This window comes from Ceratotherium simum, chromosome 4, assembly GCF_057802395.1.
Source record: "Ceratotherium simum simum isolate JZ-2026a chromosome 4, ASM5780239v1, whole genome shotgun sequence".
NCBI lineage: Eukaryota > Metazoa > Chordata > Mammalia > Perissodactyla > Rhinocerotidae > Ceratotherium > Ceratotherium simum.
Genome location: NC_141903.1, coordinates 90,518,248 through 90,534,319, shown reverse-complemented (window position 1 = coordinate 90,534,319; position 16,072 = coordinate 90,518,248). Strand labels below are relative to the sequence as shown.

Sequence of the window (16,072 nt, the reverse complement as noted above, 5' to 3'; positions counted from 1 at the left end):
AGTTATATTTACACTATACTGTAGTCTATTAAGTATGCAATAGCATTATGTCTTAAAAAAACAATGTACATACTTTAATTAAAAAAATACTCTATTGGGGCTCGCCCAGTGGCACAAGCGGCGAGCCCCAATCAAGTGCACGCGCTCTGCAGTGGCCGCCCAGGGTTCGCCAGTTTGGATCCCAGGCGCGCACCGATGCACCACTTGTCAAGCCACGCTGTGGCAGCGTCCCATATAAAGTGGAGGAAGATGGGCATGGATGTCAGCCCAGGGCGAGTCTTCCTCAGCAAAAAGAGGATTGGCAGATGTTAGCACAGGGCTGATCCTCCTCACAAAAAAAAAAAAAAAAAAAAACTTTATTGCTAAAAAATGCTAACCCATCATCTGAGCCTTCAGTGAGCTGTAATCTCTTTGCTGGCGGAGGGTCTTGTGAAAAATACAGTCTTTGCAAAGCACAACAGAGTAAGCTGTGCCTGTATATAAAGTAATCCATATACTGAACAATGTAACAAGGTCAAGTGAATACATAGGTGGGAAGCAGGAATCCTTAGAAGAGAGAGGTTCTCAACTACAAGAGGAAGATATGTTGCTTCAACAGCAACTGGAGGATGCTCCCAACAAAACAGAGAGTAAAGACAAGACAGTAATTAATATCCAGGGCCGACCGTAGGATACTGTAAAGAAACTGCAAGCCAAGAGTTAAAAACAAGATCTTATGCTGGAAGAAAGAAAGAAAGGAGTTAATGGATGAATGTAATCATTTAAAAGAAAGAATGCATCTGTCCGGAAAGGAGAAAGCAGAAAGAGAGGCAGCTGTGAGACAACTTCAACAAGAACTAGCTGACATCCTAAAAAAGTAATCGGTGTCAGAGGTTTCGCTGAAGGTTGTATCACGTTATCATATTCATTTAGGGGATGAGACACAGGATTTAAAGAAGAAATTTGATCAAATCAGAAGTCAATTGCAAGAAGTCAAGGATCGACATACAGAGGCCATAAGATGTGCTGAGACGCACAATCACAAGCAAAAGCTTGAAATTGAAAAATGCCGTATAAAGTTGCAATCAAAAAGCAAGTAAGCAAAATTGAACAGCTTCAGAAAAACCTATTAGATACAAGTTAGCTTGAGGATGAAAAGGAACAATTAAAGAAATTTACCAAGTAAAAACCATCTCTGGCATATAGTTTGGATCAAGAAATGAAGAAAAATGGTGAATTAGAAAAAGATTACTGGATCTAATTAACTCTTAAAAATAACAAGAAGGAAGTTAAAATGAAAATGCAGGGTGTAGTTTCCTTGGAGATTTAAAAACCAATCAAACTGAAATGGATATTCAGAGTAATAGGCTAAAACATAGTATTGATGATCTTACAGCAAAACGGGAAATTGCATCTTCAAAATGTGTACATCTGGATGCAGAAAATCAAGTTCTTTGAGTTATCTCTGAAAGCAATACAAAAGTGAAAAACTAGAGAAGAATAAAAAGAAGCTGGAACAAGTAGTAAATCTCAAAAGTCACATAAAAATGAGCATGGCAGAACCCAGTCAAGCAGAACAGTATAAACAAGAGACTGAAGAAAGAGCAAGACAGTAGAAAAATTAAAAGTCGTCAATCTATTACAGACACAAGCAGCTGCTCAAGAAAACTTAGAGCAGTTAAGAGAGAATAGTAATGCTTCAATAAGAAGTCACATGGGACTCTAAAGATCTGGAATCTTAAGAAAATTCTAATAAATTATTGGAAATTTATAAGCAACACTATCTAGAAGAATTAAAAGTTAGTACATCATTGGCAGATAAACTAAACAAGACTAATAAGAGGCTAGCAGAGAACAGCACCAAACTTCTCTTGGAGAAACAGCAGAACAGACTGATCTTTCCTCAGCACCCGTACTTTGAGGCCAGTTCTGGAGCCACCCTGTGTTGGAAATCATACTAGTCGTTTAGTGCTCAAGAGAAATCTTACTCCAAGGGAAAACTTAGTGATTCCTATCTCACGGCCCTGGCCTTTAAATAACAGCATGGAGTCTAGCTATGCCAAGATGTGGCAGGAGTTGGAAACAAGTATAACTAGAGGACCAGACAAAGATGCTGCTGCCTGTGCATCTCAATTCCGTAGAGCTGCTTGTTTAGAATCTACTGATGAGTCAAATCTAACTCAAGATCTAGTTTTGGAAGCGTCACAAGAATACGTGCAGATTTTGAAGAGAAATTATATGATCTAAAAGATTAATAGTAAAAATTTATTTACTGGGCTGTTTACATAGCATTTTAATTGTTTCCCCTTAAATATATGACATGAAAATCTTTATTAAAGGAAAATATTTTTGTATTAAAAAAAAGTAGAATGGACAGCTCCAGTGCCACTGTCAGTTTAAGTTACATCTTTTATCTGGTTCTTTGTACTAAAACAGTAATTTATTTGTCCAACAGATAAAGCAATAAAAATTGTTCTTACTGAAACGAAGTAGGTAAGTTCTCCTGAATGTCTCTCCAAGGACCTAGAGCACCTAGATGAAGCCACTTCTCCGGTTCAGCAGTGTACTTTGGTCTTGAGGATTCATAGCTTGATAATTAGACAGCTCTAAGGCAAAAGTAGCTGAGCCTGATGTTAGCGTTCGAAGCACAGTTGAATAACCCTAATCAAAATAATGGAAGTCAGTTATCTCATCAAATTTAAGCCTCAAGTTTTTCTTCCTGCTGCTTATCTTTTGACCATTATCAAGAAAGGTGACAATGTTACTCATGTGACTTAACCATATCACTTCCTTCACATGGATCATTTAACCATTTTCTCAGGAAAAACTGATGTAGAAGTATTGTGGAGAACAGGAAACAGAGTAATGTGGGTCAGCTTCAGCTGTGTTCCCTGGTCCCCGCATTTGGTAAGATGACCCTGCCCTTCCTACGGCTCCGCTGGCACTCAGGGGCCTGTCCTGGAGCAGAAGAGGCTGGTGGGGAGAAGAACACTTCCTGAAAACTGGCAACGGGAGAGGCAGGATGAGTGCTTGGAAGGAAACAGTGGTCCTTTATGCTGGCGCCACATTTTGATACAGCACACCTCAACCTTGTGGCGGGCAGCCTGGAATCGACCCCTGTGCTGCCATAATCCCCTGGATTTCCCCGACAAATTAAATCTCAAGTCCTAACAGTTCCTGATGGTTGAAACTTAACAAGCATCCCATAAATCAAAGCCCAGATGCTTCTCTCAGGTGTACTGGTCTGTTTTTGTTCAGCATACATATTCCCTGTATTAAAAAGAATATGTACTTTTCAGTCACAAAGCACCTACCATGATTTCTGCTAAGGGAACAAATCCAATAACAACTTTGTTGTCCTGATGAGTCTGAATTTCCTGAATGTTCCCTCTTCTTTGTGCCAGATCTGCCAGGACAGGGCTGAGGTAATCTTTAGTCACTGTAACCTCCAGACTCATCAGGGGCTCTAAAACTTGCTTGTCAGCTTTCTTCAGAGCCTGAAGAAATGAAAGAATATTAACCCCTCTTCCCAAATGGGAAATCAAATTTCCATCCAAAAAAAAAAAGAGGAAGATAATACTTAAATACTGCCCATACTCTTAAGCCTAGAGCTCTAGTAAAGACATAGCCTTCTTTAACTCTCTATAAAGATAACATCTTATAAGAAGTCAGAAACTTCAGTATTTGCTTGTACATGCATGACAACAGTCCTGAGATCTCTGTATGGTATGTTGCAAGGGGTGCACAGTAAAGCTTGATTACACAGAGCACCTGTGAACACCTGCCCAGAGACACAGCGAAAGAAAACCGTCTTCCCCTTCCAATCGAAGACTTAGTGCTTCCTATTTAAACTTGTGTTTTGTTCCTGATGCCTATAGTTCCAGTCCATGGCACGTGTCAGGGCAGTCAAGTAGGGAAATAAAGGGGAGAACTAAAAAAAAAAAAAAAACGATAAATTGAACACAATAAGGTAGTAGAAACACATTCTCTATTTAAAATAAACAGTTTGTTATCTGTTCAGAATTTTAGGCTTCAAAGGCCAAGAAGAAAAAGCACATAAAGAAAAGAACATGGAAACTGAAAGAAGCTACACTAGCGTGGGGTGAGTAGAAGTGGAAGAAAACTGGGGAAGGAGCAGCAACGTAAAGAAAACTTGTTGGTCCCAGCCAGACACCGTCTTCACTATCATTACATCAGACTAACTGCTACGTGGGTTTCGGACGGTGTCTGCAAGCACCATAAGTACTGGTGGTTTGATTTTAAAAGCCATCCTATTTCTCCAGCCTGCCCGAGTTCAAAAGTAACAAAACAATTTCCTACAAAGTCTAAGCCTCTGCTTGGTTATCAGGTAGGATATAAAAAACTTAGATTTAGCCAAGGAAACCAGGTACCTCAGAGAGCTAGGACTCTGGAACGTGCCCTCACCTGTGGCTGATCATCTTCCTGCTCCTACCCACCACTCACTTCTCATTCGTACTAAGCCTTAGATGGTGACTTCATCATCGCCTCTAGTGTCAAGTAATGGTTCTGGGCCTCTAACCCCTTGTCCCTGATTCCTCACCTCTTCCCTGCCCCTCACCCTCACAATCATGAAAAATGGCCACATTAGTAAAATCAAGAGTATATTCTCTTTATCAGAGCAATTTCAAAAAACAGCACTTATACATAGTAGAACATAATCTCTCAGCTCTTCATAGCTGATTAAGCCTTTAAAATCATTATCAACTGAAGTGACTCAACTACAGAAAATGTATCTAATAGTCCTTGAATGAAAACATTAATACAGGGGCCGGCCCCGTGGCTTAGCGGTTAAGTGCACGTGCTTCGCTACTGGCAGCCCAGGTTCGGATCCCGGGCACGCACCGACATACCACTTGTCCGGCCATGCTGAGGCGGCGTCCCACATACAGCAACTAGAAGAATGTGCAACTATGACATACAACTATCTACTGGGGCTTTGGGGAGAAAAAGGGGAAAAAAAAAAGAGGAGGATTGGCAATAGATGTTAGCTCAGGGCTGGTCTTCCTCAGCAAAAAGAGGAGGATTGGCATGGATGTTAGCTCAGGGCTGATCTTCCTCACAAAAAAAAAACCAAAAAACATTAACACAAAATGAGAGTCAGCAGCAAACAACTTTATACCCTCTGTATTTTGCAGTTCTTACTGAGAGCTTTGTGCCACTTCACATGATGTCTCTTACAACAACATAAGAGAATGAGAAAAGGTAAAAACTAAGGAAAAATGCCACAACCAAGGAAAGGCCTGAATTCTGTGTCTCTAAAGCAGTAAAGCAGACAGTGCGCTCACAGGTCTGTCCTTAGTCCTCTTTTCTATTCACAATCCTCTCCTTGGCCACGTTGCCTAACTGCAAAAACATCTACGTAGCTTCCTCAAAAACTTTTAACTCTACACGGCCCGGTCTCTGAGTGCACCAGCTTGGTGCTCCATCGGCGTGCTTTGGGATAGCGTCTGAATGTCATATGGCAACCCAACATGCCCCACACTGAGCTCATCATTTCCTTTCCCAAACACACTTGTCTGCTCTTTCTGTGACGGCATCACTAATCTTCAGTCCACGTGGACATGCAGCTTTGACTTGCTTTTCCCCAGATAAGCTGTAAGATTTCCATCTCCAGTGCTGGTATCCTAGTGCAGACCTAGTCCATTCCCTGTCCTAAACTCTCTCTTCCCTACGCCAATCCCTCCTGTAGTCTAATGATTATTCTGCCCTCTTCAAAAACTTTAAATTATTCACCACTGTTCTCAAAACAAACCTCAAACTCTTAAGAGTGGTTTTCAAAAGTTTCTCTACCACCTGACTGTTTTACTTTTCTAACACTATTTTTCACCACTCTCCAGCCTTCATCTGACACTACAGCTAAAAGGACTCTTTAATCTTCCCGTCTGGAATGCCCCCCATTGCCCAAATCCTCCAAATCATCACAGCTCAAATATTAACTTCTTTCCAAGAATCCTGCCCAATTCTTATGGTTCTCCATCCATTCTGTCTGATATTTTGGCTACTTGGCTATATTTAATTCCCTTCTAAATCATAAGCTCCTTTAGGTCAAGAAAAACGTATGCATCCTATGTACGTCCATCTCAGTGCCCAGGGCACTGTAAACACAACACGAATGGCTCAATAAATATATGAAGCATCATTAACTTCTCATAAGCAGAGAGGAGCTTCCCCACTAGATGAAGCTTAACAAGGGCTGGCATACTTCATTAGGAGTATCTCATTTAAAGTAATGAATTAGAACTAAAGATTAAATGTTAAGCCCCCATGACGTTAATTCTTGTTCTCTAGTATGATTTTAACAAAAAGGTTAACCAACGCAGAAATACTTACAGATTTTATTTTTAGAAGGCATATTAGATTATGAAGGGCTGGCCAAGATACTGGGGCTTGGGGTTAATTTAGAAACATTATATCCTTTTTCAGGTTACCGTTATTTCAATACTAAAAGCAATTTCAGGAAAAACTTCAATTAAATAATGACTACAGGTGATATTTCTAACTATACGCTTAGGCAAACAATATTTAAATAATTTTATTTTTTGAAAGCATTTTTTAAAAATCAGAAACCTTTAAGAAGGGCCGGCCCCGTGGCTTAGCGGTTAAGTGCACGCACTCCGCTACTGGCGGCCCGGGTTTGGATCCAGGGCGCGCACTGACGCACCACTTCTCCGGCCATGCTGAGGCCGCGTCCCAGGATGTGCAACTATGACATACAACTACCTACTGGGGCTTTGGAGAAAAAAAAGGAGGAGGATTGGCAATAGATGTTAGCTCAGAGCCACTCTTCCTCAGCAAAAAGAGGAGGATTAGCACGGATGTTAGCTCAGGGCTGATCTTCCTCACAAAAAAAAAAAAAAACCTTTAAGAAGTATGAATTTGAACTCATATGAAAGAGACATTAAGTTTAGCCTTTTAAAGTCAGGGGCTTAGGGTATTTAACTTTATAATTATGGATTCAAATAAGACTATAGAAAATCATGTCCCAAACACAGTCTAAAATATTAGATAATGGTTTTAAAAGCAAGTGTTTTAATGTAAAATTAGTCACCTACCAACCTAGAGCATCCCCACACTGAGAAGACTGCATGGAAGCAGCGTTCAGCATACTAAGGTCCTGGGGGTTACCAGTCCAGCTCTGGTAGGTTACTGGGGCAAGGCACTCAAGGACATACCCCCAGGTAACCACGCCAAGACCAGCTTGCTTGATGGTTTGAGAAGGGAAGATGCTTATCCTGAATCTGTTATTCAGCAGACTTATCTGATTTCACTGATCCTTGATTACAATAATCTTATTTGAATAAACATGAACTACAAAAGTGGAACCAATATTAGATCTTAAATGTCCTTTAGATTATAGTCCATCCTGGGCTAAGCTGACCCCAGAAATGTCCTGTACTCAAACCTACCAAGCTTGCCTCTAATGGCTGGGTGTCTGGGATGGGGAAAGCAGAGATGCCACTTAAGGAAAGTTGCCTATTTGCCAAAATAAGAGGATATTTCATAGCAATCTGTGTTTTTTAGATCCTCTTGCAAATAAAACTCTGGAGATTAAGAAATCAAAGACTATCTATGGTAAAAAACTCTTGTTGACTATAAGGCTCAGGAGGGAAAAACACAAAGTTGGGCACTGCAAGCACAGCTGTGGACCAGTGGTACGCTCCTGTCAGGAGAGTCACCTTAAAGCAAGAAGGATTAGGATAGTGCTATACCTTCTGTACGCATCTCGAGACACAGGCAGAAATCATAGTTGTGGAGGTACCAGGATGAATTATCAGCGAACGTAAAGTAATTGCCACATCTTGAACTGGGGATCCAAGCAATGGTCCTAGGCAAGGGGAAAAAATTGTACTGTATGAGGACTCAATGTGCAGTGAGGAATAAGTGAGACGTGTAAAGAGAGACAGACAGGACTTCTGGTTTCCAGGTCCGCATGTGACAAACTTAGACGTCATCAAGCTGTCCTAACAACAGTAAAAAGCAGAACAGCCTGAAAAACCAACTCCTCTGGGATCCCTTAAGAGAGGGGAAGACAAAGGGCAAACCACTGCTCCTGAGACTGCAGGGTGGCCAGGCAAATACGGGGTGTCACAGCCTCCTGCAGCAGACTCTGAGCAGAAGCCGCCCAGGAACCAGGGCCGGGGAGAAAAACCTGAACAGTAACTGATGAACTGCTGGAGGCACAGTGTGGCCAAGTCTGAGAGTTTAAAACTCCAGGGGAAATCTAGTCATGGGCGGGGGCCCTACAATTTGTGCGATTTACCTCCGGAAGCACAAGTAGATTCTCATAGTAAGTATCAGAGAAAAATCTCCTTGTGCTTCTGGCAGGGGAAGGGGAAATGAAACCATTCTGAAATACTCCAGAGCACTCTGTTCTTTTTTTTTTTTTTTTTTTTAAAGATTTTATTTATTTTATTTTTTCCCCCCAAAGCCCCAGTAGATAGTTGTATGTCATAGCTGCACATCCTTCTAGTTGCTGTATGTGGGACTCGGCCTCAGGATGGACGGAGAAGTGGTGCCTTGATGCGCACCCGGGATCCGAACCCGGGCCACCAGCATTGCTGAGCGCGCACTTAACCACCAAGCCACAGGGCCGGCCCCAGAGCACTCTGTTCTTAACAAGGCCTGACCTCAGGGGAAACTAGCTAACCAGAGCCTAACTGACATGGGGGAAGTACCCAGCTCCAGCCCACTCTAGCCATCCTGTCCCACCTACAGGGAGAGAAAAAACCTGAGAGACACTTGTGCAGTTCCCAGTCCTGAGGCACAGGCTCAGTAGAAGACAAAGACCTAGTCCTAGGACTGTAGAGTGCTTCCCTCCCCCACACCTCCCCACCACATCACTAAAGCCTGTTTACAGCAGGTCCTTTGCCAGGTACATCATGCCTGGCTACCAAGAAAAAATTACACAGCAGAGTAAAAGGCATGAAGCACACTCTGAAGAGACAGAGAAAGCATCAGAACCAGACATGGCAGAGATGCTGGAATGATCACACTGGGAATTTAAAACAGCTATGATTAGTGTGTTAAGCGCTCTGATGGATAAAGCAGACAGCATGCAAGAACAGATGGGCAATGTAAGCAGAGAGACAGAAATCCTAAGAAAGAATCAAAAAGAAATGCTTGAGATCAAAAACACAAAACACCGCAACAGAAATGAAGACTGCCTTTGATGAGCTTATAAGTAGACTGGACGTGGCTGAGAAGAGTCTCTGAGTTAAGAGGATATCTCAGTAGAACCTCCAAAACTGAAACGCAAAGTGAACAAAAGACTGAAAAAACGGAACAGAACATCCAAGGACTGCAGGACAACGTAAAAGGCATGACACACGCATAATGGGAAGAGAGAGGGAGAAAACACTACCAAAGTTAGAAAGAAGGATTGAAAGGATCTGCACTCTGAGGGGTGATTTGGTGGCTGAGTGGCACTAACGCCCACTCCTGTTGGGTACCTTACCTTGGAGGCACGCACTGTGAGCTCCACTTTCGATGGCCTCCTGGGAGGCCTTCAGAAGGTCTGCACTAACACTGCCAGCATACTCCACGACTGGCCTGACAGAGGGTGTTTCAGTCGGCTTTGCTTCCAGTTCCACGGTCACAAGATGCCGTTTGTCTCCCAAAGTTCTATCTAAGGTATCTGCAACAAATTGAATATGGTACTTCAGAGACTCGATCTGGAAAGGTGTCAAGGTGCCCCAGCTGACAAAATTACCATCAACAAGTTCAAGGTCGCACAGGAGATAAAGGGAGAGAAAGCATTAACGATGGCTCTAAACACAGTGTAAGACCATCAGAGCACACGGTTCCACAGGAAAGCATCTGCTTCCAAGTTTACCAATGCTAAAACCTGCTCGGAACCACCTATTAATACTGCTTCAGTGTTAAGATGTGTCGAGGCAGCTGAGCACACAAATTCTGATATGCAGATTATACTGTTAAACGTTCTGAAACTTCTCTGATGTGACTGAAATTCTTTTGACAAAATTTTTATTTAAAAGTAAAACATGTAGAGCACAAAAGGTTATCTAATGAAAATTAAAAGGGTTTTAACCCTGCCAACCCACAAACTGTTAAATTTCATATATTCTTTAATATTTTATGCATTTCATGTTTATGATTTCTTTCCCAAAAAACTAGTGAAATGTCTTTTTGTAAGACTGAAAATAGTATATCTCGTTTGCTAACAACCAACAGGTGTCACCAATCTCCAATATTTTACTAAAACTATGCTGTCTTTATGTGAGTGACCATGTAACAGTGACTCATGACCCAAATTCAAAACTAAGAATTATACTCTACAATTCCTCTTCATAATTCCTTTTTAAGCTAACTTTTATATTATGAAATATTTTATATTTAAAAATATATGGATAAGCTAAAAATAAAATGAACATTCATGAAACCTAAAACTACTAAAGAAATAGAACATTACCAGTAACCTAGAAGCCTTCTGAAGCAACCACAATGTTATATTTAATCATTCCTATGATTTTCTTTAGTCATATCACATACACGTTTCCTTAAACAATATAGTTTACTTCTGGTTCTGAATTTGTTATTATATTGTATGTATTCTGCAACTTGCTCTTTTTGCTTCACATCTGTGGAGCATCTGGACATAGCATGTTGATGTAGTTCATTCTTTTTCACTGCTATATAGTATTCCATTGTATGACCTAGTACAATTTATTTATCCATTCTTCTGTTCACAAATATTTGGACATTTTTCCTACTTACAGTTTTTTTATGACAATGCTATTATGAAGATTCTTATATCTGTCTCTCAATTCACATGTATAAGAGTTTCTCTAGGGCATATGCCAAGGAGTGGCATGCTGTGTAGTAAAGTCTGCACATGGTCAACTTCACAAGAAAGTTGCCAAATTGTTTGTTTCCATGGTGGTTACATAATTTACACTCCCACCAGAAGTTTTTTTATGAGTTTCCATTGCTCAACATCTCACCAACTCTTGGCATTGTCAGATTTTAATTCTTGCAAATTTTGTTGGCATAAAATGGTATCTCATACTTTTAACTTGCATGATCCTCATCACGACCGAGAGTGAGAATCTTTTAATGTGTTCATGGGCCGTCTGGGCATCCTCTTGTGAAATTTACGTTCAATCTATTTTGCTCACTTTTCCACTTGGTTGTCATGTTTTTACTGATTTTTAGAAGTTCTTTATATATTCTGGATACTAATCTTTTGTCAGTTTTATACAAGGCAAATATCTCCTCTCAGATTTTGGTATGTCTTTTTGCTTTCTTCACAGTGTGTTCTAATAAACAAATTCTTAATTTTAATAACATGAAATTTAGCAATCTTTTGGTTCATGGCTTCAACTTTTGGTGTTATTTAATTGTTACCCTATCTCAGTTAGTAAGACAATTCTCCTGTATTTTCTTCCAAAAATTTGAAGGTTTGCCTTTCATAAAGGTTTTTTTTTCCCCCCATAGATTAGCATTTATTTTCTTTATACTTTTGTCCTTCAAGGGAGATTTTGCAATCTTATTTTATTTTTAGGTTTTTTAACTGACCTGGAATTGACTGTTATATATGGTATGAGGTAGGAATCTCAATCTATTTCCATATGGATAATTATCCCAGGCCCATTCACCGAAGTCAGTCCATCCCTTCTCACTGAGATGCAATATCACTCTGACATAAATCACGTTTCCATATATGTAAGCATCTGTTTCTAGGCTTTCTAGTTTGTTCTACTGGTCTGTCTATTCCTAGCTTGATTAGTATCATAGTGGCTATGGCTTTATAATAAATATTAATAATGTCTAATGCACTTCTTTGTGTAGAATTGGTATCTTCATGATATTTAGTCTTCTTATCTATGAATAGTATGGTTTTCCCTTTAACTTAGGTCTTTCTTAATGTTGGTAAATTTTTACAATTTTTCTGGATGGACACAATGCCAATCTGCTCATTAGTGAAGTGTGATCATTAGTGATTTGATCGTCCAGTCAAGGTGTGATCTGACTGCCATGCATTTAGTTACTAGTTTTTTACCTTGCAACTAATAAGCAGTCTATGGGGAGAAACTTTAATTCCATGCAAATATGCTGCTCCTCAGCAATGTACCCAATATTAAGCATTCATGACAGTTGCAAAACAACCATTTTCCTACTCCAGCCCTCCTGCTCAACATCTCACAGGCAGCACTTGGCATTCCAGTGTAAGGAAGAACTCTCTCTTCTTCCATTTGTTTATCTATTATCAGTATGGACTTATGAATTCCTACTTTTTCTCAGTGGTCTACAATTATTGTACTTAATTATTCTGAGGTTCAACTTAATCCACATTTGGCTGGTGGAGCCTCTTCAAGTTGGTTCCTGTGTCCTTAGGACATGCCCTCATCATTTTTTTGAGCATTTCCTTTCTTTCTCATATAACATGATGTTCCATTGCCTGCTTATTTTTGTATAATTTTATTTATTTATTTTTTCCCCCAAAGCCCCAGTAGATAGTTGTATGTCATAGCTGCACATCCTTCTAGTTGCTGTATGTGGGACGCGGCCTCAGCATGGCAGGAGAAGCGGTGCGTTGGTGCGCGCCCGGGATCCGACCCCGGGCCGCCAGCAGCGGAGTGCATGCACTTAACCGCTAAGCCACAGGGCCGGCCCTGCCTGCTTATTTTTGATACTCTTGTTCCTTACTAGTACTTTCTATCCTCTTTTATTTCTTCAAAAGATTATGCTTATTTTATATTCTGCATCTGATAATTCCAATATCAGAAGCTTTTGCTGATTTGACTCTGACGTTTGTTGTTTCTACTGCCTTTTTGCTCATTGTGCCTTGTCTTATAGTTTTACGATTTTAAAACATTTTTTTATTGTAAGTTCATATTACTTTATCTGTGGGATTTTCTTTGAGGCCTGAGTTGAAGATACATTTATCTCAAGAGGCCCAATGTTTGTTTTCTCCAGGTTCCTTGGAATATTACCAATCTATAAGCACTTTACACTATTACCAATCCATGAGTACTTTATTCTTCTTGGTTTGGAGTTTTTCAGGTCATACTGGTTCTATGAATTTAGGCTAGAAATCTTATCAGAACTCAGTGGTCACAAATTCTCAGAAATTTTGCCCCTTGCTCCCAGAGCCAGTCAGATAAATTTCCTTGTCCTCTTCTTTTATGAAGAAGACTTTCCTAGTTAATTATTTCCATGAGGATGTTGTCCTCAAGTATTAGGTTACAGGTGACTGCAGATGCCTCCAGAATAGCTAGTGGCTTTGGTGCTGACTTACTTTCCAAGATTCATGCTCCAGCTTCCTTTTCAACCTCTGGAAATTTCCACTGTGTTCTAACCAGCTCAAACATTTATTTACAAGACATTATTTATATTTTTCCAGCATTTTTAGTTTTTTCAGATATAAAGTCCAGAAACAGAAATCCTCATGTCATTTGCTTCTATATTTGGCTTGTTTAGTTTTTCATGTTTCAGTGAAAAGTAACCACTTGGCCTTTTTATAAATCACTGAGTTGCTTAAAAGCACCTGGTTATCTAAACATCTTTTCTCCAGACTTTTCACAAACTTGTCCATGTCTTCTTCTCAGGGGGGTGGACAGCAATAACTGTCATTTTCTTTTGCTTAAGGGAACCAAATTGAAACTATCACTGTAGAAAAATCAAGAATTCTTACATTTTGGACAGAAATATAACAACTGAACTTTCCCAAGAATACCATCAGCACACGATTACCGTATTTATTAAATAGTGGAAATTATTTTCCACTCACTTTATAGAGAAAAATAACCCCGCCTTCAAATTCTTACACTCATTCTGGTCATGAGGACTGGGATGAGCCATCTACTTCAATGGCTTGTTCTATCCCATGACCACTGAGAAGCACATTTCCTGGATGAGTGGCTCATCCAGTAGATGGAATGAGCAGTAATGAAATAGGGCTGTGTTTAAAACAAAACAAAAAACTCCTAAAAAACAAGAAAACACACATGTAAAACCTGTCCCCGTCATGGTGACACAAGATGCTCCCTTTGTGGCTCCTTTTCAATCTCCAACTAGTTGGACATTCATAACTCCATAAAGGTTCCTCTGCTCAGTACAACAGGATGCCGGAGGAATCCAAGCATCTGTACATCTGAAGGTGAGTCGATGTGAATGCATAGAGGAGGTGGAACTGGGGAAACAGCAGAGGTGGTACCTGCGACCCTAGCCCTTCCATCTGAGGCAGTGGCACCTGCAAACCTGACAAGCTCAGGTGTGGCAGACACACCCGCAACCCTGGCTCTCCCCTCCAACTCTCCTCCTCTCACAAACGCCGCAGCAGTGCCCATGACTCAGGCAACCCCATATGCAGAGGAGGCTTTTGTCATCCTGGTGACCCCGGCAGCTACACCAATGACTGCAGTGACACTGGCAGCAGCACGGCACCAACTCCCCTCTGAGAGAGGCGGTGGAGGGTGGAAAATGCCAGCTCTCAAACATAGCCAGTGAGAGCTCAGGGAAGAAAAACGAAAAACTTGTGCTATAGCGCCACCTACTGAAAAACAAAAGAAAGGCCTCTAATTACTTTGATTTTAACAGTTCAACAGGTTGGTAAACAAAGTTTTTCCTAAATAAGAAAGGTATTCACTACTTCAAATGTGCCGGCTGAGGAACAACTTATGAAATCATGAAAAATCACAATAACGTGGTATCACAAAAAGAAAATGACAACCCTCCACAAACCAAACTTAAAGTCATGGAAGATTGGGATCTAACTGATAGAGAATTCAAAAATAGCCGTCATGAAGAAACTCAACAAGCTATAAGAAAACTCAGACAGGAGGTCAGTGAGCTCAGGAAAAAAATGAATGAGCAGAAGGAATACTTTACCAAAGAGTTTGAAACTCTAATAAAAAGAACTAAACAGAAATTCTAGGGGTGAAGGACTCAATAAATGAGGTGAGGACTGCATTAGAAAGCAGTGGAAATAGAGCAGACCACACGGAAGGGAGGATCAGGGACCTGGAAAATAGAAGTGATTCAGGTGGAAGAGGAGAAGGAGCTAAGATCTGTTAAAGAGGAGAAACTCTTAAGAGAAATATCCATTAGAAAAGGCAACGGAAGGACAATGGGTGTCCCAGACGGAGAGCAGAGGGAGAAAGGAGCAGAGGGCTTATTTCAAGAAATAATAGCTGAGAACTTCCTAAACTGAGAGAAAGAAGTGGAAATATAAGACAATGAAGCTAAAAGAACACCAAATTATCTTAACACAAAAAGATCTTCTCCAAGATACATTATATTAAAACTGTCAGAAGTCAATGGCAAAGGAAGAATTTTAAGGGCAGCCAGGGGAAAAAAAGACAGTAACCTAACAAAGGTACCCCCATTAGGCTATCAGCAGATTTCTCAGTGGAACTCTACAGGCCAGGAGAGAGTGGAATGACATATTCAAAATACTGAAAGATAAAAACTGTCAACCAGAGTACTCTATCCAGCAAAGTTATCCTTCAGATATGAAGGAGAAATAAAGGCTTTCCCAGACAAACAAAAGCTGAGGGATTTCACCCACTAGACCTGCCTTACAAGAAATGTTGAAAGGAGCTCTTTTACCTGAAAAGGCAAAAAGTACACACAACTTTGAGTCAACTGATTAACAGATGGACAATATTAGAAAATTGCAACTCTGTAACAGAATAGGATGTTAAACAATTATAGCATAAAGGTTAAAAAAACATTAAAAATAACTATAGCTACTTCAATTTGGTAACAAACTCACAACAGAAAAGGGGTAATTTGTGACAACAAAAACATAAAAGAGGAGGAAAAGGACAAAACCTGTATAAGCAAATGAAAATAAGACATTATCAGCAGAAAAAGGACAATTTTATCTATGAGATGTACTATACAAACCTCATGGTAACCACAACAAAAACCTAGAGCAGAGACACAAAACATAAAAAGAAGAGGAAACTGAGAAAAACATAATAGAAAACCATCAAACTAAAATGGCAGAGAGAAACACGAGAGAAAAGAAACAATGGAGATAGAGAGCAATCAGAAAACAAAAGATAAAATGGCAATACAGTCACACGCCGCATAACGACATTTAGGT

At 40.2% G+C, this 16,072-nt stretch overlaps 1 protein-coding gene across 9 annotated transcripts in view; it reads right to left on the bottom strand.

The window, feature by feature from the left end:
• The window catches only part of GFM2 (GTP dependent ribosome recycling factor mitochondrial 2), a 60,372-nt gene that overhangs the window by 2,048 nt on the left and 42,252 nt on the right, over nucleotides 1–16,072 (bottom strand). For 6 of the 9 annotated variants that reach the window (XM_087430169.1, XM_087430162.1, XM_087430165.1 and 3 more), the window contains 4 exons: nucleotides 9,455–9,634; nucleotides 7,710–7,825; nucleotides 3,294–3,476; nucleotides 2,227–2,640 (listed from right to left, as the gene is read on the bottom strand). In XM_087430169.1, the coding sequence (XP_087286295.1) occupies nucleotides 2,512–2,640; nucleotides 3,294–3,476; nucleotides 7,710–7,825; nucleotides 9,455–9,634 (608 nt within the window). In that variant the 3' untranslated portion in view covers nucleotides 2,227–2,511. Of the gene's footprint in view, nucleotides 1–2,226; nucleotides 2,641–3,293; nucleotides 3,477–3,750; nucleotides 3,911–7,709; nucleotides 7,826–9,454; nucleotides 9,635–16,072 lie in introns of those variants that run through there. The other 3 variants (XR_015552043.1, XR_015552044.1, XM_087430166.1) reach the window with 3 other exon arrangements.